This window comes from Phoxinus phoxinus, assembly GCF_949152265.1.
Source record: "Phoxinus phoxinus genome assembly, chromosome: 24".
NCBI lineage: Eukaryota > Metazoa > Chordata > Actinopteri > Cypriniformes > Leuciscidae > Phoxinus > Phoxinus phoxinus.
In genome coordinates this window covers 4,953,963-4,979,097 of record NC_136899.1, presented here as the reverse complement: position 1 = coordinate 4,979,097, position 25,135 = coordinate 4,953,963, and the positions used below count along the sequence as shown (strand labels likewise).

The 25,135-nt window shown below is 36.3% G+C and overlaps 1 protein-coding gene across 3 annotated transcripts; it reads right to left on the bottom strand.

The window, feature by feature from the left end:
• Positions 1-175: 175 nt before the first annotated feature.
• Positions 176-22,125, bottom strand: asic1c (acid-sensing (proton-gated) ion channel 1c). 3 transcript variants are annotated; one of them, XM_079601609.1, is made up of 13 exons: positions 21,818-22,125; positions 20,551-21,255; positions 12,195-12,345; positions 11,067-11,194; positions 9,568-9,718; positions 8,671-8,727; positions 8,356-8,509; positions 8,162-8,253; positions 7,995-8,074; positions 7,782-7,853; positions 5,087-5,139; positions 4,875-4,910; positions 176-1,429 (listed from the first exon to the last, which is right to left on the bottom strand). In XM_079601609.1, exons 2-13 carry the CDS (start codon positions 21,190-21,192, stop codon positions 1,351-1,353), a joined length of 1,695 nt encoding a protein of 564 aa, XP_079457735.1. In that variant the 5' UTR covers positions 21,193-21,255; positions 21,818-22,125; the 3' UTR covers positions 176-1,350. The 3 variants fall into 3 exon arrangements, with proteins under 3 accessions (XP_079457735.1, XP_079457736.1, XP_079457737.1); XM_079601611.1 differs by lacking the exon at positions 5,087-5,139 and having other exon boundaries at positions 1,321-1,429; XM_079601610.1 differs by lacking the exons at positions 4,875-4,910; positions 5,087-5,139.
• Positions 22,126-25,135: the final 3,010 nt, after the last annotated feature.

Here is a 25,135-nt window from a genome sequence, read left to right as displayed (position 1 = left end):
CACAACCGTCTACTAATACTCTAATGAGAGTCAGCTGACATGTAGTTAACGAGTGTGTCTGAAGTGGACTATTGAAATAAAGTGGAACCTTTGTATCTAATGCAATGACATTCAGAAATGTGTAAGTGTCACTTAAGTGTCCAAATACTTTACTGGGGTATTTTTTAACGTGTGTGTGTGTGTATATATGGCAGAAAAAGGAAGACACCTGTAACTTCTAGGTAGACCCCCAAAACATAAAAGAATCAAATCAAACTGTTTGAGTAATGTGTCAAGTTTGAATATTTCCCAGTGGATGGGGAACCATGATCTATGAGCAGGATTTTTAATGCTCATTATAATTAACATGAGCGTTTAACTCTTTAAGACGCGTACAGTCTTTGCCACTTAAAATAATGAATTATCTACTGAATGGCTTCACGTGTTTGAATTCACGGGATCGGATGGGAAGCTTTCGTATGATCATTACACATAAAATGAATCATTCATAAATCTAAATATTATTCAACAACATCCCGTCTCGTCACTGCCTAGTGGACGGAAGTCGAAATAAATAGAGTAACATTAGCGTGTCGAAATAAAACAGCATGAAGAGCAAATTGCTGGTAACTCAGGTAGTACCGAAAGCATCTCGTTCCTTCTGTTTACCTGACAGCTAATAATTAAGACTTGAAGGTAATATACGGTTTTCATTAACACATTATGCATATTATTGCACTTATATATATATATATATATACACAAAATATGAACAGAGACAAACATTCTGAATGGTTACACGTTTTCGAGTACTATCACAGGGCTGAATTCAGTCAAACCGCAGTTAAAGCTTACATGATTATTATACAAAAAAGTGCCAAAATAGATTAAACCTTGGCCAAACCCACTGGATCTATAACAATTTTTGTGCAATATTAAAATGCTTTCTTTTTGAGATTTGTTTAAGGCGGCTTGATCAAATTAGGCCCACAGTGTTCATACAGGATTCAAGAAAAGCACAGAGGAAAAAATACTCTCTCGGATTAAATCCCCTCACAGTATCTGTACGTTTGAAATCGCTCGAAAAGAAAGGTCATGAAATCTACCAGGATTTTCCACAATGTCAAACAAACATGGCTGTGATGTTATTAATAAAACCTGAGTTTTGTTCTGGAAGTGTTGCCTATTTGTACTTGATGAGGATATATTGATTCTATTCAGGTGTCACATCGTTTGTTTCTTTGTTTTGAACTATTTAACATGTACATTTCCGTGGACTTACACTTCTTTTGGAGTCTATCTGATATATTTCACAGTTTTCCGTCGTATCCCGTCGCCTGCGTCATCAACAAGCGAATTCCTCGAAGTTGCCTATAGCCGGGTGACTAGGTAACACGTTCGGCGCGAATCCGAGACTGTCCGAGTGACTCCGGAGTGTGTCGCATGTGCTCTGCAAGAGAGGGAACGGAAGATGGAGGGATACGAGGAGATGCATTCATGTCAGGACGTCCAGACGCATTTATAACAATGGAAATAAAGAAAGAAATGGAAATAAAACGTGGCAATAAGCAGCAGACAGAACATCAGTGATGCGATAATGAAGAAAACATGTCAGTTTTGATTTAAAAAAGGAGGAGGAAGAATTGACGGATAAAGGTGTGGATGAAGGGAGTGGGGAAGGAAGAAGTTTCTGGAGCTCTGGAAATCTTGCAGCGAACTGTGCAATCACAACTCAAACACAGCAGGATGCATGGAAGTAATTCAGTGAAGCTCATGGCATGTGTGTGTGTGTGTGTGTGAGAGAGATGCATCTAGTGATGTTATTGGACACGGGCCTCAAACAATGGAAGCCATTTTAGCCTTTCAGGCTCAATTTTTGATAAAAAAATAAATAAATCTCTGGATTGACCTTCCCCATTGGATTACAGTAAGGTCACTGTTAAATATGATGCATAAATATTAATACACAAATATTAACTGCTAAGTTTATTTTTATCATACGCTTGTATTATAAATACACTTATTATACTATAAAAATGTGTTTTTGTTTTTAATTTCCCTAATTTCAATTTTTTTTAAGGTGCAATTACAGCGGTCTCACCACATAATAATTTAACTGGATATTCAGTTTAAACTAGAAAAAAAATAGAATAGAATGGAATAAAACTGTCATGCTGATGATTACCACAATAATTTAACTGGTTCTTCAGTTTGTACACGCAAGAAAATTAATAAAAGTTTATAATACTTTTTTATTATAAACAAAATTATTATACATTCTACATGTGAAATTTCTATACTTTTAAGATAGTAATTGCAGCTGACATGCTGATCACCACTTAATAAATGAACTGGTTCTTCAAAAGCAATCAAATAAAATATATAATACATAATATATAAATAATGAACCATGTGTAGCTTTAAAGCCTTCTATTAAATATACAATCTGTATTATGTGCTTTATTTGAGTTGTAAGTTGAATAAACGCTCGAACGGTGTGTATTTGAAGGTTTATCCATGTTTATGCATCACCTGTACTGAACATGCAAATGTTTAAGAAAAAGATGTTAAGACACAGTAGTAACTCCGCTGGCAAGTAGGCTTATTTTTCATATTTCATAAGCCGAAGCTTGTAGACAGCCTTGAAAGGTGTTATTGGGTAAAAATAATTGTTCTGTCTTAAATAAAGCAATAAAGCTGCAGCTTCTCCTCTCTGCTTAGCATTCCCTCTATCATCTTAACATTTCTTTGCTTTGTTTAGGACTATAATATTCAAATTAATTCTTGGATCACAGTCTAATATATCGTGACTACACACAAATGTATTTTATGTGGCTGTGTAAATAATTCATGCGATGAGCCGTATTCAAAGCAAGAGCAATATAAATGGGAACTTTCTCTTATAAGATGTCCTTTTCCATCATATTTCCACCTGGTTTCATCATTCTTCTGTCCTCCAAATACACATTGTTTATCTAAATCGTGACCTTTCACTTAGACAAACCTTTCAGTATAGCATCGAGCATGTTGCTGATGCCCTGGTGTCATCACTATAGAATAAATCAAATAGAGAATCAAAAAAGTGGCCAGATTTTTGTCAACAGGAAACATTTCACCAAGAAAAAAAAAAAAAAAAAACTTTCACCAAGAAAAAAACGTGCTAAATGCAGTTCTTATCAGTGTATATAACCAAACGTACAAGCTCTTCCTGTCTCCAGAACATGTCTTTACTAGGCTGGAAACATTCATTCATACAGTTGCGAATGATATAAGGGGCTTTGGCACCGGGTAGTTAAAGGAGCTCAGTTATAGGAACTAGCCACCAGGAGGACGGCCCCTGAGAACCCCTACTCTTCATTTAAGCGCGGCATTCAATAATGTCAACAACTCTGTAGTGTAAGTCACTTTTGCTTATTCGTATGGTTGAATTGGATCATCAAAGATCAGCAGCAAAGACGTTGCTTAATAAAGTGAGATTAAATATATAAAGTATATTTGTGTAATTTAACATTTCATTTTTGCAGGTTTGCGTAATATTCAGATTTTGCTCTTTTTTGAAATATGATGTGTTTTTGTTAATTTAGAGTTAAGAAATGCTGGACTTTGGCCAATCAATGTACACTTATGTCACTGGTAGTTTCTATAGTGCTGGGTTAGACCCTACTCTGAAGTAAGGGTTAATTTAGTCCCCCCAAAAGGCGTTCCTATTACTAAAATGTTCCCAGTTCCTGCGGTGCCAACGGGTACTTCCGCCGTTAGTCATGGGAACTATGAAAACATTCCTCCGGTGCAAAAGCTCCCATAGATGCCAGAGAAATTCACAATTAATATGTAGACGTTTACACGAAGGAATCAATTAAATTAGTACATTAATTAGTCAAAGTGTTCTTACGCCATATGAAAGCATTGTGAAAAACAACGCTGTTTTTACAATGCAAAAAGTTTGAATCCGGACACGAATATGGGCTAGATTCAGATACTTCAAAAATGTATTTACCGGTAATAAATTTACTATTATTATTGTTCCAAAAAAAAAATAAGAAGAACGACATGAGGGTGAGTAAATAATGCCAGAATTGTCATTACTGGAGAAACTACAAAATAATTCACGTGTTTACTAAAGGCCTGTGCCGCTATTTTTTCCCTTTCCTTTTAAAGTTTTGATGAGGTTTGACATCGGCAACATGATGGTGTGAATGTTTCCATGTCTCAAACGCTCAAAATCTAATTTTTGCAGACCAAATGTACACACCACCATTCAAAAGTTTGGGGTCAGTAAAATGTCTTTATACGTTTTATAAAGAAGTCTCTTCTGCTCACCAAGGCTGCGTTTATTTGATCAAAATACAGTAAAAACAGTAATATTGTGAAATATTACTACAATTTAAAATAACTGTTTCTATTTGAATATATTTTTAAAATGTAATTTATTCCTCTATATTTTCAGCATCGTTACTAGTCTTCAGTGTCACATGATCCTTCAGAAATCATTGTAATATGCTAATTTTGCTGCTCAATAAATATTTCTTATTATTGTCAATGTTGAAAACAACTTTTTTCCAGGATTCATTGATGAATAAAAAGTTCAAACATACAGCATTTATTTGAAATAGAAATATTTTGTAACATTATAAATGTCTTTACTGTCACATTTGTTTCATTTAATACAAATTATTAAAATATTACTTATTAAATAAATGTAAAAGTATTAAATCTTACTGACCCCAAACTTTTGAATGGTAGTGTAATTAAGACACACATATATATATATATTTTATTTGATTTAAAATGGCATCATTTTGGTGAAAGAGAACTAAACATGAACGGTTGGGAGGAAAACAGAAAGAAGAAAAAACTCAAATAAAAGCAAGTGAAAGCTACAGGTGTTGTGTTACCTGAACTTCTGCAAAACATCATCTCCATCTTGAAAGCTACAGGGTTTTGAAAAAGGGATCTTAGAATGCGTAACAATGACATTTGTTCACGTCTAGAACTACTGACATTCAATGTCACGAAGGGAAAAGACTCTAAATGGCGTGAGTAATGCAAGGATTGTAAAGAAGGACACAATGAAATGCTTCTGCAATATTATGAATGGCGGCGCTACCTGGGGACATGGTTAGGCGTGACACCAGGGCTGGTGGAAATCTCGGGGGAATCCTGGAATAAACATGATGGAAAGAGATGAAGATGACCAAACCCAGGCGGACGCCAATTCAGCTCAAACTTATGACATGCAAAGAGATTCAATATGTATCATTCATTATTTGAATATATTTAAATACATTTATGAATTAAATATATTTAATTATATTTATTTAAAAAAATAAAAATTCAAAAAATTTATTTGATTTGAAACTGAATTGACCTTCACCAGATTTATGACAAAATAATACAGTGCTGAAAAAGCAATGGTTCAGTTGTTTAAAAACATGTTGTTTCTCTAAAATATACATTTTACATTTAATCTAACGTTGTAATTTATTTGAATGGATTCTAATAACATCAAAACAATCATGTAAAAAAACAAAAACACAGCACTAGCCATGAATTATGACTTAAAAATCATGTGCATAATTTACTGCGGTTAAAGTTTTGTTTGAATACTAAAACTAAACAAAATCTCAAATGTTTGCTAATCATGTGGTGTGTGAGCTTGTTAGCGTATCTTAAAGGGTACACCATGTAGCTTTTTTTGTTCAAAATGAACAATAAAGAGTCAATACATTATCAATCCTTTTTCCAAAAAATGTGTTTTGTCTTACCTTGATTCACTATGGTGAGCCTATAGTTTTATTTTAGACCAGTCGGGATGGTTTTCGTTTCGCAGGACATCGTGTGCATACACACTCGCCTGTGCGCATCTCTTCATATACGTAAATAGAGAAAAGTGACGTGTGACGCGTATCTGGTGTGTGAGCGGCAGAGGTTAGTGTCACGAAGGTTGACGTGGAGCAGATACATCTCAAAGAAACGCAGAACAGAGGAGAGTCTCCTGGCAAAGAGAGCTCGTAATAAAACAAGAATCAACATTGCTCGGCTTTTCGGAGATGGTGAGAACTAAGCGATTTGAAATATTGTAAATATTGTTTTTATTAACAACAGGTGAGGACGGTATTTTGATGAACGGATAAACTGTCATATGTCCTTGTAAAGAATAATTTTATTTATTTATTACGGTTGTTGTAGAAATTAAATTTTAAGGAAGTAGCGTGTCTATTAATGGGTATAGCTATACTAACGTCTTCAGTTGACTAGCTTGAGATCCTTTTCATCTAAACTGGTTATACATCTATAGTAGTGAATGTTTTATGAGCAGCAGAATATCCATATTCCTCCGCAGTCACGCAGAGCCGAAGCACAACCTTGTTTTTGAACCGAAAGTTACATGGTGTACCTTTAATGCTTGATCAGTGGTGTCCTGGTGCATGCTGGGAAGGACTGGGAAAATGATGGATAGTTTAGTCTGCTATGGTATGATATGGTGGTGAATGACGCTGATGTTGTGGTATTTAAATGCCCTGTCATATTGCAGTTTTCTTGAATAAACTGAACAGTTCGGTCATCATTTACTCAACAGCTCTTGTTATGCAGTCGAAACCGCCGCCATGTTGGAACATGACAAAAACACCATCATTTAAAGCACCATAAAGAGTCCGTACGACTACTGAAGTCACTGTACAGTAATGATGTTTGTTTTTAATTTCCCTGTAATAAGGGAAGAACATAACACTAAACTAAAGGTATTTATCTGACAAAATTATTTGGTAAAAAAGGCAAACTACAGCTAAAGGTTTTATTTTATTATTATACTATATTATTATACTCACAGGAAAAAGCATACATTGACTACAGCATAATCAGTTATTAATATTTCATTGGTTCTCTCCTTTTTGCATGTTCATAATTTCTTTGTATGACAGTCTGGCCAAAAACTATGTCCACACTATTTCATCGCATTATCACAAATAAACCAATTGACTCCAAGCCCAACTATGCAACATGCTCACAAAATCTTTATCAAATGTTTTATATTTATTAAAGGTGAACTTTAAGGTGCATTTTTTGTCCTTTTTAGCAGCTTGACAGCATTTGATGATTATATGCTTTCAGTTCATGGAAAAGAACATGAAAATCCCGCAGAACATCATATTTTCTGTTCCACGGGTTTGGAAAGACATGAGGGTGAGTAAATGATGACATTTTTGGGTGAACCTTTTTTGATCTCAACATGGAAAAAAGAAACCGACTTCTTGGACGAAATATGATCCTGTGATGCAAGAAACTTGATTTCATCAGTGTTATAATCCAGGACAGGGTCGTGTGGACACTCTCAAACCAGAATGCCTTAAAAAAAAATCTAATCAACACGACTTCACTAACAGATCGTAAAAACGAGTCTCACTCTTGCTTCTCTGTCTACACTGCACTTATTATATACTGCCAAATAAAGGCAAAAATCAAATAATAAAATAGGAAGTCCTAATTGATCATCAGATAATTTGTCAGATCTAAATCTGATACAAGGTTTGTCACAAGCGAAGGGTGATAGACATACTAAACATTTCTAAAACTTGTCCATTTCTGGTTTTGATATTTGTCCTTATTCAAGCATAAACCAGTGTCTTTTCTCTTATGTGGAAAGGCCATCTTCATCAATCATTTCCCAGAATTTGAGCCAAAGACAAAAAGCAACTAGATGCATGCAGCATTCGAGAGGAAAACCCAAACAAAAAGCAAGACTACGAATATGAACAAAAGCAACATGCGCACATTCAGAGCAACACAGGAAGCACAATTACCAGATTGTCACTAGCGCTCCGGTGTGGCCGTCTCTTGCGTAGAAAATATCCCATCACTTTGTCCTTGAAAACCTGCAAAAGGAAAAATTGTGCCACGTTCTTTACATATATTGTCAGCAAATTACTGTTCATTATAAACGGTCCGAATATTATTTGTAATCTTGAGCACGTTACGGGAAAAGGACAAATCAGACGAGCAGGAATGCAACGGACCTCATACAGATAATCAAATATCTCCAATATTGTCAAGACACTGGCTCCTATAAAGAGACCCATCTGACCACCAATATCACCTGGAGGAATAGAAAAATATTATGAAATATTAAAGCAGGAGGCTGGTAATACAAGTAATAAGGCGGTTATCATTTTTGTGCTCTTACCAAGTAATCCAGCAACTTCATACGCCTTCTTTTGTTCAATTTTCTCGTAGTTCAGAGCCTCAAAAAAGATATCCAGCACCAATATGTTGTCCCTGTAAAATGACACGCATTAAATGGCTAACTGTTCAGGACAGGTAAACCTTCCAGGATGTAAATAAGTGTGTAACTAACTTCAATTTAAAATGTCAACTCACGCAATGTACTGTTCCGTTTTGTTGAACTTCTTGGCCAGATATTTAGCAGAAGCCTTGCTGGGTATTTTCACCATGGACAGCTCTTTACCGTATCGAGTCATGTTGCATGGCGTTTCGCAAACGCAGTAATCGTTGTCCTTCTCCACAAGAAAATCTGTTTATGTTGTTGTTATTATAATTAAAATGAAAATTAGCACAAGAAATGATGAAGCATATTTTAATGGCATAATCCTATAGAAGCTGCAAAAAGTCTGACATGGTCTTAAACATTATTAAGAAGAGATAGAAATCCAGTCACACATCACGGCCACTTACCTAAAGCTGGATCTGCACAGTCTTTGTACTGCTCGGGTGTGCACACGGTGGAGGTGCCTGTGACACATTACAACACTTTACAATACTTTCTCACTTCTCACTGTTACAACTGCTTAGAACAAAAAAATTACAAAATAAAACAATGTACAATTGAGAATAAAATTCTGTGACTGTGAATAAGCAAGCGCGAAGAAAGATTTTACATTTATAAATAAAATATATTTTTAATAAATAAATAAAAATCAAGTATTAGGAGTGATTGTATAAAAACACGAGTGCTTTTTTAAAATAAATAAAAAGATATATATATATATATATATATATATATATATATATATATATATATATATATATATATATAAAACTAGATACAACTGAGAATACAATTCTGTAGGTGTGAAAAAGCAAGCGTGAGGAAAGATTTTACATTTATAAAATAAATTAAAATAAAATAAAATGGATAACTAAAAATCTGTAGGTGTGAATAAGTAAGTGTGAGGAGTGATTGTATAAAAACATGAGTGATTTGTAAAAAAAAAAAAAAAAAAACTAGGTAAAATTATGATTAAAATATGGTAGGTGTGAAAAAGCAAGCATGTACAGTTAAATTTGTAAAAAAAATAAAAAAAATTTAAATAAAATTAGGTACAATTACGAATAAAATGATGTAGGTGTGAATAAGCAAGCATAAGGAGTGTATTATTATTTTTTAAACATTCTTTGATAGATTTTTTACATGCAGTTTTCTTTTTAACCTCTTAATATGGGCTCTGAAATAAAAATGTGCTACTTTTGCGTGCAATACATTAAAAATATGAAGATATGGTGAATCTTCCCGCTTTTAATTCTACAGTTGAAATGCTGAGAGAGTGAAGTTCAGGTCTGCTGTGTCCGCACCTGGCATGTGCACCATTCTGCAGTTGCAGTTTTCCAGCAGGTAGCGGGTCTCGCAGTCGATGCGACAGGCCGTGATGCTGTATGTGGAGAAGTATTCAGAGTCCATCGGGGTGGATCTGCAGTCGCCCCACGGCGGAGGAAGATACTGGAGCTACGGCAGAAACTTTTATTCATTACTGGCAGGATAAAGCTGTTCAATAACATAATCATAACACACTAAACCGAGCAATCAAAGGACTAACAGCAGAGGACATCAGCTGAATATAATAAAACCCACAGTGCAATCAGACACTTTTCACACGGTAGAAAAGCATGTGGGTTATGAATGCAATATTCCACAGAAAGAAACATGCTGGGAATCAGCGTTAGTTGAAACCTGAAGAAAACCAGAGATACGAACTGACTTGCGGTTGCTAGCTCAAACAAGCTTTATAGGAATGGATGTTTTATATATTTAATTAAAAAAATGATTTGTTATTGTGGGTTGGAATGAAGTGAGACATTTTTATCTACCTTTTTTTATTTTTTATTTAAATAAATTGTTAAATTGCACAGTAACATGACCGAAACCTGCAGCGACTGCGAATCAGAATTGAGTGAAGAGCTTCTCACAATCAATTGAAAAGAGAAGAGCCTCATTAGAAAGTGATTACACTCTGTAATGTCCATAATCAATATGCAAATACGTTTTTAAAAAGGTAATCTGGTCAAGGGTTCACCAGTAACATTTGACCAAATGATTGGGATCATTTCCATAAAATTGCACTTAAAATGACAGATCCATTTGAAAAGATCAAACAGGATTGGTCAGTCAGATTTTGAAGGCGGGGCTTAGCAAAGCCTCACTTACTGGAAGCAACAGTACTGCTCATTTTTGAAGTCATTAAAATGATATTATGCACTTCTGATTAAATTTAAGAGGCTTTTAATACGAATCGCATAAAAATATAATTGGATTTTATATCATTTTGCATATCTAATGGCACCAGTAGAGAAGATAATCCTCCCATTAAATGAAGTCACTTTTTGAAGTCGACTGCAAAAAGCATCACATAATGCATGCGTTTATGATGGATTCAGAGAGCTTTGATGTTAAAAAAGGAAGAGGAAGTAGAAAATGTAGGTCAGTAAATTGGAAGCAAGATTAGAAGCGTGCAGTTGCCTTTAGCACTTGATTATTTCAGCTAATTGATCTATTGCTAAGGGTCGATGAATGAAGACATATTGATCTTGGCAGCGAGAGCTTCTTTTGCCTTTGATCCACTGAAGGCTGTAAAACGAGAGCTTTTCTTGACCTCCTGCCAATTAGTTCTCCTTAGAAACTGAATCAGATTCTCACGAGGAGTCACGTGACCTCGGCGCACATAAAAATAAACAGCGCTTGCCTGGCTGGCTGTGATCAACTCAATAACAATAAAAAAGTCTGGTTTTCTCCAGGTTTAAAGAGATGATGGTGTGGATGGACATGTGATCAATGCAATATGCTTAGCATTAGGTACCAGTTGCTGCTGACAAGACACAAAAGTTTGAAAACCAGGGGCCACACCAAATCCCAGCTGATCTATGAAGGGCGGCTCATCCTGGCTGTGGATCTGAACTTTGATGCCGGCTTCGTATGAGGTTTCGTCTGTGAGGAGACATTAAACACGATTATTTACAGAGTGGGAGATTTGACGTCTACTGCCTCGAGGCAAAAAAAAACAATGACTTTATAATGAACTTTATAATTACATTATCCAGAATGCCGATACATGTTTCTTTACTGCTTCCACATTGCCTCTGGATATAAAGTCTCCTCTAGAGCCATTGAAATGACCAAGATTAATAGATTATAAATGTAAGAACATCAATCCTGAACACTGACCGCATGTCATCTACAGCGGATTAAATTGCACTTTGATATTCGTAACTCTTTTGGTTGCGTATTTATTTCGTGTGCATGATTATGCTGAAAGATTGCATCATGCCACAGAAAATGAATGAGGCAGTAATGGGGCAGGTGTACTCTGTAAAAAAAACACCAAGAAAGAGTCCTAACCTTGTTATCTCGGCATCTAAATGTTCAACCACAAGTTAAATCATTTTGCTGCGCCCACTTATGGGTAAATTATGCTAATGTACAATTCCTTCCGATATGATGTACAACCCATATCTTGTCTTTTTTTTAAATATGATTTTTGGACATAGTTGGAACATAATTCTACCAAGGAACCCAAGTATATTATTTAAAATATGGCAGCGTTTCAACCCCAGAGTGATACATACTGTCGTAAGGTTTCATTTAAAGTGCCCTTATTATGCTTTTTCGAATATTACCTTTCATGCAGTGAGTAATATAGATGTTTGTGCATGACAAATACAGTTATTGGCTTCCAAAAATAAAGAACCGATTCTGAACTGCCAAAATTTGTCATCAGCAATTCCTGAAACAAAACCATTCAAACAGAATTAGGAACCTTTAATATGGCATAATAGTGGCACTTTAAAGCATCATCTCTGCATACTGTGTAACTTTCTGTCTGAAACTTTTGAATCGATAAAATTATTGCAGAGGCACTGTGGTTCACATTAACATAAATAATGCAAAACACATCACTGATGTCTTTTATGTCTAATATTTTGCTTACCCGTGTCACCCCAAACTGGCAAGTACTCATCCTGTTGAATATCCAGCATGATCTCCAGCCCGTTCCCGGTTCCGCCCTTTAAAGTCGTCAACAACGGGTTTCCATCTAGACCAGAGTTGAACGTGTAACATTTCCCGTATCTGGTGTAAATCTGTGGGAGGACAGTATCAAAATAAAAAATAAACACAAAGAACAATAGTATAATATATGAAATATAGTTTTATGTAAATGTATATATACGCGCACACTACCGTTTAAAAGTTTGGGGTACTTTTTTTTGTAATCAATACTTTAATTCAGAAAAAAATGCATTAAATTGCATGGAAGATGCAACAAATAAATGTTGTTCTTTTAAATTTTGTTCATCAAAGAAAAATGTGTCACGATTTCCACTAAAATATAAAGCAGCGTAACTGTTTTCAACACTGATAATAATAAATGTTTTTTGAGCATTAAATCATCATATTAGAATGATTTCTGAAGGATCATGTGACACTGAAGACTGGAGTAATGATGCTGAAAATTCAGCTTTAATTTAAATTGTAATATTTCACAATATATATATTTTTTTTACTGTACTTTTGATCAAATAAATCGAATATTGGAGCAGAAGAGGCTTCTGTCAAAAACAAACAAACAAATATCTCACTGATCGCAAATTTTTGAACGGTAGTAACGATAGTATATATAATGCAATCAAATCAATTATATGATATGCTGATTGCAACTCCTCACATATTCAAAGCAAAAAGAAAAACGGTTGATGTCGACACTTTCACTGAAAGGAAATCCAATTAACTGACAGCAATTTGAAAGAACAGGCTTCATCCCTTTTGCAGATAATAGCTGCTGGAATATGATGGTCTTGGCAGTGTTTTGACAGTGATGAAGCGAGAGACACTGGTCACACAGATGAGTTCAGTCATGGTTTCATGACCCCGCTGTGACACTAATGAGCGGTAGATCGTTCAGCTCTAGAGCTTCAACCAGGACTGTCTCACACACACACACACACGCTCTCTGCTCAGCTTTAAACCACGGGGAACAAGCTAGACCTTGACAGCACACAAAATACTGAAACAAAAAGGTAAAGTTACATTTTGCCGGTTTCATCCATGTGGGTTCTGAGGCATTTCAACAAGAGAATGATAAAAGCATAATAAATTAATGGACATCTGATGTACTGAGAGATGATGCATTTCATTTTTCTAAAATAAAGTCAAAATTTACTCACGCTTGCATTGTTCTATTATGTCTTTCTTTTATTGACCACAAAAAGAGAATTAAAAAAAAGTCCCACTCACATATAATGGCAGTGAATAGCGACAAACATCAAGCTTTTAAGATGAAAAAGTACCACAGAATGATCCCATGTGACATAAGCGTCATATATTCCAAGTGTTCTGCGGGTATATGATAGGGTTTGGTGAAAAACACACCAAAATTTGATGTATTATTCCCATAAATCCTGACCTTGGCAGTTGGTCATCTGTGCTCGATTTCACATTATTGAGACTCTATTAGCGCCACACTTCACTCCGTCTCTTCCAGACAAAGCGCACAAGTTGTGAGAAAACAATATTAACAAAAACATGAAATGCAATCCATGTACCTTCTTCTCTGAGGTGAATATATCCGCTGTGCTCATCATAACGATATCGATGTTCACATCTGTCAGCAGTGATTCCGACTGTCATCAGACACGGAGTTCCGGAGATATTAAACTCAGTGAAAAAAATACACGGATACTTTTTGGGGAGTTCTAGGTTGCATTTATGTGTTTTTGTTCATCTTGATTTCTCACAACTTGTGTGCTTTTTCTGGGCAAGATGGAGTGAACTGTGGCACTAACAGTCTCACGAATGCTTAGCCGTGCACAGAAGATTCAAATGGCCAAGGTCAGGATTTTCGTAAAAATAATACATTACATTTTGGTTTGTTTTTGGTTGCTTTCGACTGCCATTATATGGACGAGCGCGAGCGGGACACTTTTTTAAAATTCTCCTTTTGTGGGCCGAAAAAGAAAGACAATAGAACAAAACCAGGGCAAGTAAATGATGACTTCAGTTTAATTTTAAGGTGAACTATCCCTTTAAAATATGTTCAACTATCCCAGTTAAATACACAGATGACTTTAAGTAAGCCATTTATAAGTTTCACAAGAACTTCAGTTGCATAGACACACTTAACTAATCAGAAACCCTTAGCAACTGCATAGCAACACCCGGACAACCACCAATAACACTATAGTAAATGAACACAAACACACTAAACTATTCAGAACACCTGCAATGCTCTAGCAACCTTCCAAAAACACCCTAGCAACTAGCCAACTACATACAAAAACATTAAGCTATTCAGAACACCATTTAAACTGCATAGCAACACCCTGACAATCTCTCAGAACACCCTGGCAAGCACATGACAAACACTACACTATACTCAGAACATAATAACAATTTAGTAACACCTTACCAAACACACAGATTTGCTATACAACTCAAAACATCTATAGCAACTGCATAGCAACACCAGGGCAACCTTGCAGAACAGCCAAGCAAACACTCTAAACTCATAGAAACTGCAGAGCAACACCCTGACAACTTCCCAGAACACCCTGACAAGTCCATGCAAACACTAAACTAAGAATACCTTAGCAACACCCTAGCAACCACAAACAAACATCCTATGCTTTGAACATCTTAGAACTGCAACACCCGGACAACCTCAGAGCACAAACAACTAGATAAAACATTCTAAAAATGACTTAGAATTCCTACGCAACTGCATAGCAACACCCTAGCAAACATACAAACACATTAAACTACTCAGTATAACTTAGCAATTGCATAGCAACACCCTAGCAACCACAAACAAACACACTATACTGCTCAGAAAGCCTTAACAACTCCAACCTTCCAAAATGCACTAGCAACTGCATAAACACACTAAACTACTTAGAATACCTTAGCAATTGCATAGCAACATCCTAGCAACCACAAACAAACATGCTTTAGGCAAGGCAAGGCAAGGCAAGTTTATTTATATAGCACATTTCATACACAGTGGTAATTCAAAGTGCTTTACATAGAAGAAATAAAAATAAAAATAATTACATAGATAATAAAGGAAATAAGAATAATTAAAACAGTTTAGAAAATAAAATACGGTGCAAACAGTCGGACGAACAGTGGCACAGTGCTCATTCAGTAAATGCAAGGCTAAGCAGTGGTAATTCAAAGTGCTTTACATAGAAGAAATTAAAATAATCAAAAGAAATAAGAATAATTAAAACCGTGTCTGAGATGGAAGTGATTGAGCAGGTTCGCGGTGCCACTGGACCTACAATCCAGGGACGTCCTCTGCTGGGGTGGTGTACCACACCAGTATTGCCCCACTGGGCCCCCACAGAGCACGTTTCACTTTCGCTGTTTTAAACAAACAGCGAACCTCTATACTCTCCGTAGTATAGATAATCTTCACTCGCCTCGTCGGAGTGAAGCTCTCCCGTTCCCCTTCAAAATCTCTTCCAATCAGACAGCCCTGATAATTAATAATCACCCCTATCTGAGATGGAAGCGATTGAGCAGGTTTGCGGTGCCACTGGACCTAATCCAGGGACGTCCTCTGCTGGGGTGGTGTACCACACCAGTATTGCCCCACTGGGCCCCCACAGAGCACGTTTCACTTTTGCTGTTTTAAACAAACAGCGAACCTCTATACTCTCCATAGTATAGCTAATCTTCACTCGCCTCGTCGGAGTGAAGCTCTCCCGTTCCCCTTCAAAATCTCTTCCAATCAGACAGCCCTAAAAATTAATAAAATCTTCCTGAATCACAGTTTGGAAAATAAAATAAAAAAAATAAAATACAGTGCAAACAGTCGGACGTATTTTATATCGACCGGTAGCTATTATAGATCTTTCTTTTAAAAGGATCTTCTTACTTACATGCATCAACTTTCTTTTCTCTTTCAATCTTCTTACCATCTATCAACTTTCTATTCTCTTTCAATCTTCTTACGACTTTCAATCTTCTTACCATCTATCAACTTTCTATTCTCTTTCAATCTTCTTACGACTTGCCATCTATCAACTTCCTTTTCTCTTTCAATCTTCTTACGACTTCCCTGTATCAACTTTCTATTCTCTTTCAATCTTCTTTCAATCTTCTTATGACCATTTATCAACTTCCTTTTCTCTTTCAATCTTCTTACTTACCATCTATCAACTTTCTATTCTCTTTCAATCTTCTTACGACTTCCCTGTATCAACTTTCTTTTCTCTTTCATTTACTTGCACATTCTTTTCACTTTCCTTAGCCCAGCATTCACATTCTTAGCTCTTTCTCAGACTAAAACTTTAATATCGAACAGTGGCACAATGCTCATTCAGTAAATGCAAAGCTAAAAAAATAAAATAAAATACAGTGCAAACAGTCGGACGAACAGCGGCACAGTGCTCATTCAGTAAATGCAATGTTAAACAGAAGTGTTTTGAGTCTGGATTTGAAAGTGGCTACTGTAGGAGCACACCTGATCTCTTCTGGAAGCTGGTTCCAGCTGCGGCTGGCATAATAGCTAAAAGCGGACTCTCCTTGCTTTGAGTGAACCCTTGGTATTTCTAGTTGATGTGATCCTAATGATCTCAGTGATCTGTTGGGTTTATATTCAGTGAGCATATCTGCAATGTATTGAGGTCCTAGGCCATTAAATGATTTATATACCAGTAATAATACTTTAAAATCAATCCTAAATGTGACTGGAAGCCAGTGTAAAGACCTGAGGACTGGTGTGATATGTTCATATTTTCTGGTTCTGCTCAGGATCCTGGCGGCAGCGTTCTGTACGAGCTGCAACTGTCTTATGGTCTTTTTGGGAAGGCCAGTGAGGAGTCCATTACAGTAATCCACCCTGCTGGTGATGAAAGCATGCACAATTTTCTCTAAGTCTTGACTGGAGACAAAGCATCTAATTCTTGCAATATTTTTTAGATGATAGTATGCTGATTTAGTTATTGCTTTGACATGACTACTGAAGCTAAGGTCTGACTCTAGAGACACACCAAGATTCCTGACTTGATTTTTAGTTGTTTGACCTCTAGAGTGGAGGTATGCATTCACCTTGAGAACTTCATCTTTGTTTCCAAACGCAATGACTTCAGTTTTGTCTTTGTTTAACTGAAGAAAGTTTTGGCACATCCAGCTGTTTACTTCATCAATGCATTGGAACAGGGAGTCAATGGGGCTGTAATCGTTAGGCGATAGGGCTAAGTAGATCTGTGTGTCGTCTGCATAGCTGTGGTAAGCAATTTGGTTCTTTCTCATTATTTGGCTCATTGGAAGCATGTACAGGTTGAATAGGAGTGGCGCAAGAATTGAGCCTTGAGGAACTCCGCATGTCATGGATGTCCACTCAGACTTATGGTCTCCTATACTCACATAATAACCTCTCGCTTCTAAGTATGACCTGAACCATTTTAGGACTATCCCAGAAAGACCCACCCAGTTTTCCAGCCTGTCAAGAAGTATGTTGTGATCAACAGTGTCAAATGCAGCACTGAGGTCGAGTAGTACCAGCACTGATAATTTGCCTGTATCAGTATTTAAGCGAGTATCGTTAATTATCTTTATGAGCGCTGTCTCTGTGCTGTGATGCGATCGGAAACCAGATTGAAAATTGTCAAAGTATCCATTCGAGCTTAAGAATTTGTTCAGCTGATTGAAAACAACTTTTTCAATGATCTTGCCAATGAAAGGAAGATTTGAGATCGGTCTATAATTGCTTAATATAGTCTTATCAAGATTACTCTTTTTTAGGAGGGGTTTGACAACTGCAGTTTTCAGGGAGTTTGGAAAACTTCCAGAGAGAAGTGAGGCATTTACCACTTCTAGGAGATCTGCTTCTAAGCTGTTTAACACACTTTTGAAGAAAGATGTGGGAAGAGCGTCAAGGGCGCAGGTTGATGTTTTAAGGTGCTGTACGGTTTCTTCCAAAATTTTGCCATCAATTTCTTTGAAATCAGACATAGTAACTTTCTCAGGTTGTGGTCTGATCTGTCTGACCCTAGTGCAACTCAAGGATGTGCTGATCGCCTTTCTGATATTATTGATTTTCTCAGAGAAGAAAGAAGCGAACTCACTGCACTTGCTGTCTGAGAGCATTTCACTGGGAATCTGGCTCGGGGGGTTTGTCAGTCTCTCTACAGTAGCAAAAAGAGTGCGTGTGTTGTTTAAGTTGCTGTTAATAATATTTGAGAAGAAAGTCTGTCTAGCTTTGCCTAGTTCCATATTGAAAGCATGGATGGTGTCTTTGTAGATGTTATAATGGACTACAAGTTTTGTCTTCCGCCACATGCGCTCTGCTTTTCTGCATTGTCTTTTCATATTTTGCATGAATGAATGCCTTGGCAACTGCAACCTTGCAAAACACCCTAGCAACTGCATAAACACACTAAATTAAACATCTCAAAAATCACTCTGGCAGTGTTTTGCATGGGCAAGATGATGTTAAAATCAATTTATTTTTGCAATTTTGCTCACAAGATTGTACACTTGACCTTCATTCAAACGAATCAGACCGACACTATCACACCTACGATCGCTATGTTCCCACATTCTTATCAAGCATCTGGAGAGTAAGATGGTTATGACTGATCTGATTATCTCAAAATCTCGATTAACACGAAAGCGATTTGAGCTAAATATGAAACGTTGTTGTCAGCATGTCGATGCATCACAGAGGATTTGTGTTTGCCATGCCGAGTTCACGGTTTACCAAAACACATCGAATGAGCACATTGTTTCCCAACAATAGTTGAAGCCTCTCTCTCCTCCCTGTTTCCCAAGTAATTAACTTCATTCATTCTGAAGGGAAGCGCACCGCACCAGGCGAGAACTCATTTAGACTGATGATTCAGAGCTTTGTGCATATGTAATCTGCAAGTGAGCGCAGATTCATGGAAAGCAGTCATGTTGATTTCACATCAGATTCTAGCTATGCGTATTTCATATGCCTAAACACTGGAAGGGTTTTTGGGATTATAAGAGGTAGATTGGTTTTCTATCTGATAATGAAGAAAAAGAGGATCAAGATACTGAGCAATGGAGTTTAGCTGGAGGCAGGTTTTAAGCACATCTGTGCAAAGCACCCAGAGCTTTTTAATAATTCATGCGCCTTCCACCCAGAAATTTGTCAGAGAGCAGTTTCTGTGCCAGTAGATGTTACTGAGATTTTTCGCCTCAGGGTTTCTGTGAACAGTCCTCTAAACCTACCACACGTTTCTACAAAATAAAGAAAAAAGAAATAGAGATAACATTTAAAAAAAAATGTTGACGCTGATGACAAATCCGGCCGGCAATTTGTATATAAATGATTGTAAGTTAACATTTTACTTAAGAAAACACACACGGGTGAATCTGGGTGAAAACCTATAATGAGCGGCTCATATTTTACCCCAAAATCACAATTTTCATTTCTGTAAAGCAAAAAAAATGCTCATTCTTGTTACTTGTTAATGCATACAAATATTCTATATACTGGTAATAAAATAAATGACAAAAATATAAAATATTTTTATTTTTATACTGTATTTTCTCTACCACTTTCATCTAAATAATATTTACCGATATTTATACATACTGCCAGTGTTTGTTAATTCATGCTTATTTTTTAGTACAGTACTGTCACTAACTTGTGTGTAGGCTTGTGTGTGTGTGTGTATATATATATATATATATATATATATATATATATATATATATATATACAGTATATATGCATGTTCATATATTTTACAAACTTTTTTATTATTTTTAAATATATTACTGCATTTACAGTAGAAAAAGTTAATAAAAAGTTAAAAAAGACGAAAACAGATGAAAACTGCCACTGAGAATACCGGTAATTACATGCAAAGCAAAAGACAATTTCACGTAAAAAAAAAGAAAAAAAAGCACATGAATAGAATTATTATTTTGTACCCCTTTTTTATGACCTTTTTTCCATGAGATTTAGCCACACACACACATATTAATGCAGTGGAAATGGTTTTGCGATCTCTTCTGATAGACTAAGCTGTTAAAATAGGAATCGCTCTCATTTCAAATCTATTTAAACACCTTGCCCTGTGCTTTTCCCAGAAGACACAACTAGGCATTCTTAGAAACACAAAACCCCTCAGCTAGATTTATTCAGGTAGTCTTACTAATTAATTGCTTTAAGTCAGAGCTTTGATTTATTACAACTGTGAATTGCTTTACTGGTTTATCCTGCGCAACGGATGTTAAATACAAATCTGGCATCGGTTTAAACTTGCTAGTGTCTGAAAGTGCAAAGCATGAGCGTGATGTTTACATACAGGGCTGAAGTTCTTGTAAGTGCAGTTTTCACCCCGGAACCTGCATTCCAGCAGCATGTCTTCTAATTGGTGGCCCAGCCTGTCAATCATCTCTGTGGTGTTGAGCTGGTGGTCAGGAGGCGGGCTGTAGTTGGAGAAGTCCAGAAGATGCAGCAGCTTCTCACCGTGCCGGCTGTGTTTGAGCATAGAAACGCTCTGTCGGTTGACCGTGTGGTTCAGGTGCATGATGTCCATCCAGTAGCCGCTGTGGTAGATGTCCGCTTTGGTGAGGTTGGACACGCGGAGGAGGTTCTGGTTGCAGAACGTAACGGCCGGAAACGTCATGTTGCGAGACCAAACCATGTAGATCTTGCTCACGGCTGGGTAGGACAGGAGATACAGGATTCGATTCCACGACCACGTGAAGAGGAGCCCCAGGCAAACACAGAGGGCCAGGAGCCATAACAAGCGCTGGAGTTTAGATTTGTGTGGTGAGAATACGTGTTTCAGCCCGTGGACTTTTGTTCGAAGAACAAACGCAGTTGTAACGTCCTTAGCGCTGTGGGTTAAAGTCATTCTGAGTCTCCTCCGGCTGCTCTTGGCATCATCCATCACACAGTCTTTGTTTATTGCCTCCTGATTGCACACGGACATCTCTTCCATAGTGCTGTTAAACTCTTTCAAAATGCATCAATACGGTCTCAATGAAGAAACATGATCCTGTGACTGAAGATAATCACATGAATCAAACCAGGGTAACACTTTATTTTCTTGTTACATGTTACATGTACTTACCATAGTAAATTACGCATAATTATAACCCTCAACCAAACCCTAATCCTATAGTAAGTACATTTTGCTAATTAATATTACGCAGTACTTAAATATATAATTACACTGTAACAATGACACCTTAAAATAAAGTGCAACCCAAACCAGCAATAAAAAACATTTACACATTAGTTGTATTAACTAACTAACAATGAGCATTACATTTGTTATAGTATTTATTAAACTTTTTTAATGTTATTTAATAAAAACACAACTGTTAGTTGTCAGTTCTTTTGGATTCATAAACAGATGCAACTTTTAATTTTGATAACGTATTAGTAAATTTTGACATTATTATTAAGCGTTTCATTGTTAGTTCATGTTCACTAATGTTAAGAAATGGCCAATGAATTCATCCCAATGAATTCATTAAGCTTTATTATTCTATATCATTGCCAGTCCATGCAAAGGAAAACTATATGTATAAATAAAAGGTACAGAAAGATTTGTACATTACCAAGCTGTAATCCAACAAAGCTCAATAAGATAAACACAGATAATGTCAGTCTCATTCACAGCGTAGTTTCTGCAGGATCCTCAGGTTGATTTGTCTTTCAGTGAAGCCGTCTGAACGGATCAGATTGAGTTTTTTCTCTCATCTTTCACCTCTTCTCTCTTCTTCGGCTTCATTTTTTTTGCACAGAACAACTATGTGAGGCTGGCTGCAGATTCTTGTTGCTTTCCTCTTTGTGTGAGAGCGCTCAGCCCCTCCCGCTCCGCTCAAATTATTCTGCCGATGGATTTGCAGCAGGCATATAGATCCATTTGTCCCTGCTTCTTGCATTCCTGAATCAGGAAACCCAGAAGCTTGAATATTTCTTGTAGTAAAGTAAAAAAAATTGCCAACTAAGAGAGAGATACCCAGAGGCCATGTAATTTATCCGACCCGTTTTTTTCTATCTTCAATTATGCTTTTGGGGGCCTTTCACAGTTGTTTATTTTACATTAACATTAATAGTATTCTCATGGGACATATATCAGTCACATATATAAATGTGCATTAGTGGGTCAGATGAGGTCAGGTCAACTTGTTTATGTTGTGCATGACGAAAAAGTGGTCATGCAGCTGATCATTCCTTTACAAAATCCTGTGCCGACACCTGTAGGACATCATAAACTGATATTTTATGATGTGTGATACATATTAAAGCACTGTAAACTTGAAATATTTTCATGAATTGTTTTCACAACTTATCCTTTGTCACATCAACTTAGATAACTAAAGTAGTTTAGAAGATAACAATATTTTGAGTTTCTATTTATTAAACCAATCTCCTTCATTTTATTAACTCAATTTTTTTAATTTCAATGAACTCAACATTTTAAGGCAACCAGGTAACTTACCTTTTTAAGTTAAACCAACAATATATTTTTTACATTGAGTCTACATTTACATTAGGGTCCAAAAAGTCTGAGATCACATTGAAAATCTGGGATTTGTTTTTTATTTGAACCTGAAAAAAATTAAATCTGATTTTCTGACTCACATTATTATGATAATATAATTTGTAGAAAAACCTGCAAAATGATTCACAAGTAATCTCAGAGGTTATCATGTACAATCTACCATGTTTTCAGGCTGAAATAAAAACACCAGGCGAGTGTTTCCATTCATTCTCCTCCGTAAAACCCTGGTTAAATTGCTATTTATGCTTACGCTTTATTATTTTGTTGCTCAATCAACTTCCTTGCCTTCCTGAAAGGAAAAGCCCATAAATATGACCTATATAACGAAGTTAATTTCAGGCATCAGTGACATTATCAGCCTCAGCCGCAGTGTTTTTGTGCTCTGACTGAATGCCATCAAAATAATACTCATCTGATCAAGAACTGCTTCAGGTAAATAGTTGAATGCCTTCAAAATCAAGGGGCATTCAAAGGGCGTTTTGGAGCATAAAAATCCCCTCTCTTTTAACCATTTATCACCACAAATGAAAAAGGTTTTTGAAGATTGCATTCTGCCCTCATTCGCCTGTCATTGCATCTGAATCTGATCAGCCCCAGAATAACCAACCCAGTTTATCACGCTTCTTGTATCGCCACTGACTATCTGCATAAAGAACAGCACTCGGACAGAAAGAGATCATCTGACCTAAATGTAATGCAACCAATCACAGTTTGATTTGAGTTTGTGTCTCATTTAGAGGATGCTACAATAATAAACTGCAATGGAAAACACCTAGTCATCGTGACGAGATATTATACAAAATGCAGAGACTATTTTATAGGCAAATATAAAGGTATACCCATATACATCTAGTTTACTTGCCTATACAAGCCCCAAACAACACTATGGCCTGTATGGTTTCACAGACAGGGTTTAGATTAAGCCAGGATTAGGCCTTAGTTCAATTAGGACATTTAAATAGATTTTATAAAGTGCCTTAGAAAATTATTAATGGTGTGCATCTTAAGACAAAACAATGAGACTGACATATTATATATAATAAGATATTTCAGTGCAAGTTGCTTTCAGCTAAAACTCAAACATGCATTTTAGTCTAAGCCTGACCATGCAACCTTTGCCGTGATTATTTCTTCCTAAAAATCACAAAGTATTAATAACTCCATATAGCCTGCTTACTCCAAAAGCTATGAAAGTGGTTCAGTTCCGCTTGAGCTTATTAGAGCTGAAATTTTTTTTATTTTGTTATTTGTTCATTGTTTCATAATATTTCATTCCGGTGTTTATTCGACTGCTCAGGAATGAAGAACTATCCGTATGTCTTGCTCAGGTAACATTATTCAGTGAAGGCTGATATAAATATAGATGAGAGTTGGGTCGCTCAGTGGCGGCTAATTTTCTCCCAGTTACACTGGAGCCACACAGTCAATATTTCTCTGTCTGGGGCCATTAAACCTCGTGGATTAATTCCGTCTTTCAGAGGCAAAACTGCAAGAACTTCAAAAACCAGCCAGTTCTGTGGTGCGTCGAATATGTATTCGCATAAACTAAGATCGTTATCTTATTCCTCGGAGCTCAATTTGTACAATGATAATCAGATGGAAACCTTACATTTTGATCATATAAAGAGTGAGAAACTAAAGCTTTCTGGCTGCCAGTTCTCAAACATTATTAGATGATGCCATTAAAGGTGACATAGATAAATCAAAATAACTCCCAAAGTCGAAGTGGTCAGCCACTTTCCATTAGTTTAGTAAGCAAAAGCTTTTTTACTGTATTATTTTTCCTACGATCATTGGCAAAAATAACGTCACCTCTTGCATTTTTACAGAAGTTGGAATAAATCAAAGTTGTTGCATTTTTCATATGATTTTCCAGCAGAATTGGAGAGTCTCCCAACACATACTTTGACTTTTACATGTTTGATTATTACAAATTATGCTTTCAGCTACCAATAATTGATTGATTTTTGATTGATTTAACTTTTTTTAATGAATTCCACAGAATTCCCCACCAAAATCAGCAAAAAACATCCACAGATAGCATCTGATCATGCTTTAGGTCTTCCAGCGTGACAAACTCAAAATTTAAAGCAAGCATCATGTAATGCTTGAAAACAAATCATTGGCCTTTTTTGAAGTGGCAAGCAATAAATCCAGACCTACATCCCAGTGAATACAAATGAAGAGACCTGAAAACAGCAGTCAAAAGCTGGAAGCCTTTAAATCTGGAGCATTTTGCAGAAGAAGAATCACGAAACTGCTGGAACAGAGATGTAGTCCAAAGGCAGAACAATCAAACATTACATCTTGAGAGTCAATAATATTGTCCAGACCATAATTCGTGTGTTTTTGGTCCACTGCACTAAGG